Source organism: Mytilus californianus, unplaced genomic scaffold (genome assembly GCF_021869535.1).
Source record: "Mytilus californianus isolate M0D057914Y unplaced genomic scaffold, xbMytCali1.0.p SCAF_1, whole genome shotgun sequence".
Taxonomy (NCBI): Eukaryota; Metazoa; Mollusca; class Bivalvia; order Mytilida; family Mytilidae; genus Mytilus; species Mytilus californianus.
In genome coordinates, this window is record NW_026262581.1 from 29,144,420 (window position 1) to 29,147,567 (window position 3,148).

The 3,148-nt window shown below is 33.8% G+C and overlaps 1 protein-coding gene across 1 annotated transcript; it reads left to right on the top strand.

Annotated features, from left to right (window-relative positions):
* Positions 1–1,964: 1,964 nt before the first annotated feature.
* Positions 1,965–2,899, top strand: LOC127701384 (uncharacterized). Its single transcript, XM_052205268.1, has one exon. It carries the CDS (start codon positions 1,997–1,999, stop codon positions 2,552–2,554), a length of 558 nt encoding a protein of 185 aa, XP_052061228.1. The 5' UTR covers positions 1,965–1,996; the 3' UTR covers positions 2,555–2,899.
* The last annotated feature ends 249 nt before the right edge of the window (positions 2,900–3,148 follow it).

Below are 3,148 nucleotides of genomic sequence, written 5' to 3' on the forward strand. Positions count from 1 at the left end.
AGGACATCAAAGACAATCATACAAGACCCCTAGCTCAAGAATTATTTCTTCACAAAAATCGACCATTAGTTAAGCCGATGATTATTGTATCAACTACAGTATATATCGTATCAGTATTAGGGCCATATCACGCTGATTACAAGAACAATGATGCCAACATTATCAAACATAATTTTAAATTAAATATGGAACAGATGACTGACTGGGTAACAGAAAGAGACATTCTTATTGTTGATAGAGAATTTCGGGATGCTGTCGACTTTCTGGAGGAGATGGGGGTCCATTCCAAGATGCCTTCCTTTCTTAAAAAGGGACAGAAGCAGCACACAGTAGAATAGGTATAAATTATTGTAAGCGATAAACTGCCCTTGTAAATAGTGTCTGTTCAGTATCAGTACTCATTATGAAAAACCCAGATATTCATTCATCTTGATCGTCATTATTATTTATTCTGCCTCCGACTTTTACGTACATGATCAATGTGAAAGAGGGCAATATTTACTAGCAGACATACTTACTGTTACATCATAAGTATCAACTTATTAAGCAGCAATATAAAAAAGAACAGTTATGGGTCAATGTCACAAAGACATCACCAACTCACTAAATGTATTACAAAAAGAAATTGAGTGCTTACTACATGAACTGCAATGATGTACCATTATTACCCACTTGTAGGCAGCTATACCTTTCCATTTGTAGATGTTCATATTACCAGGAATTTTTTATCAGCCAAATTATGAGTATTGCCCCTTTGAACTAAGAAATTTCAAAGAATATTTTACTGACACAGCTTGTCAGCGCAACTTCTTTGAAACTATTGAACCGATTTTAGAGGAAATTGATTGGTAACAATGACACAATATGTAGTTGTACAGATTACCAAGTCTTATTAAAAGTATTCCAAATGGATACCAAAATTTTCTAGTTTCCTAACGTCTTTTTGAGCTCAATAAAAAATGCTAGGATTATTAATTGCAATTTCACATTTCAGGCAAATTCATCCAGGTTGATAAAAAAATAAGATGGGTGGTGGAGTCTGTGAATGGCAGACTGAAGCTGTGGCGGTACCTGGCAAATGTTGTGCGAAACACACAGATACCACGCATTGGAGATGATATCAAACTAGTTGCTGCTATTTGTAATAAATACAAACCGCCTTTAAATTCTGGAAATCAAGAGGAAGATCAACTTCTTGCTGCTAAAATGAAGGTAATTAAATCATTAAGACAAGGAATCAAATATAACTCGGTATTCTAGAAGAATTGGCATCATTTAAAATTACTACACTGATGTTTCACACATCTGGAATTAATTATTTAAACTGAATTTGATGACTCAGTTTGCATGTGACCATTGAGGGTTCACTGTTTGTTCTGAGGACATTTTATATTGTCAAAGCCCATAAAGATAATATTATTCTGCAATGAGCCTGTTTACTCATACAAATTCAGGGTACGAATAAACTAAAGTAATATTCATTTAGTAAACAAACGTCACTTTTAAGCCACACCCATTGACGGAAGTGGTTATTCTGGTATCAAATCTATTCCATAGACATTCAATGATGTTTTGCTAAGCGTTCTGGTTGGTAACTCAGATAATTGATTATGGTGTCACATTCTCACCAAATACATGTAGTGCTCCAGAACTTCATGCGATATAATTCACAGCCGAAAACACAGGTTGTCCACATCTATTCTGAGAATCTTTTATTTGTCTTAATTTGTATTTGTAATAGGATAAAAACATTATACACACATTGTCAGAAAATATCAATTTTACTTGTGCTGGTCCTTAAACAAGGAGGAAATGTTCGGCAAAACCTTTCATTTCTACCTGTTTCTAAGGCTTGTCAAATCTTCTTATATTAAATATTGAACAATCAATATTATTTTATAAAATATTAAATGGCATCATCATGATATCGGGAATCAAACATTACAGGATACCAGTAAACAACTACAATTAAATTAATTATTAATTTAAATTGCTTATGTTGTATAATTATTATTTTAAGATGTTAGCATCCAAAGGGAATGCCTTGTATGACAGAGTGGTGGAAGAAAAATTGGACAGGAGAATTTCAGCATGGAAGAGAATGGATGCAGAGAATGTTGTGGAAGGATTTCCCACTCTCTCTGAGGAGGAGTTGACTAACATAACTGTTGGCGTGTATCAGCTAAAACTAGCAAGAAGCTATACTTGTGAACATTTAGATGAGGATGGGGATTACATTATTATGTTAAATGATGAGATACAGGATATACTGCGTGTAAAAATCCAAAGTCGTCATACCTCATCAAAATTATACTTGCTGTGGATCGAGTACGGGCCTGCAGTTATTAAAGGCTGGTATTGCCAATGTAAGGCGGGTGCTCGAGTTGTGGGGGCTTGTGCTCATGTTTCATCAGTACTATGGTATTTAGGATATGCTAGGTATGCCGATTCTGTACGTAATGTCAAAAACTGGTCAATGTATTTAGAGGATGCATCCAATGTACCAGAAGAGATTGAGGACTCTGATAGTGAAGCAAGTTGTCCTGAAGAGTAACAGCTTTAGCATGTGTTTTATTTGATTGTCAGTCACTGAATATGCATAATATATATGTACATATAAAATGGTCTTTTCTCTGTATTTAATTCTATTCAGAAATACTTTGCATAAATTGCTTCAATGAAAGTATGATGAGCTTTTGTCATTGTTTTGCATCTGTCAGCATCTATTTGTTGTTGCTGTCCATAAACATCAATCTTCTCCTTTATATCCATTGCATACTTTGAATCTTAGGTAGTAGGTGATTAATCAATTGATAGTGTGACACTGTCCTGTTCATTTCTATATAAGTTTAATGTCCATCTCAGTATCTAGTAGGTAGTGAACCAACCAAAAATTATGCTGGCGTATATTTCATGTTTCACTCAATTAAAGTCTTATCTAATAAGGATATCATTTGAATTTTATAATGAGTAGTTTAAGTCAGGAAAGATTTTAAACAGAGTGGCTGTAGATCATGCACTGTAATCAATATTGCATGCTCTTATATATGTGATTTGACAATTTTTTCATGAGTAAAAGGATAATCTACAGGACAATAAAAAATATGAAACAATCCCAGAAATTGTTATTATTTTAACTATTTGTTCA

Excerpts from the sequence above, each read along its gene's own strand:
- LOC127701384 (XM_052205268.1), top strand. The coding sequence starts at position 1,997 with ATGTTGTATAATTATTATTTTAAGATGTTAGCATCCAAAGGGAATGCC.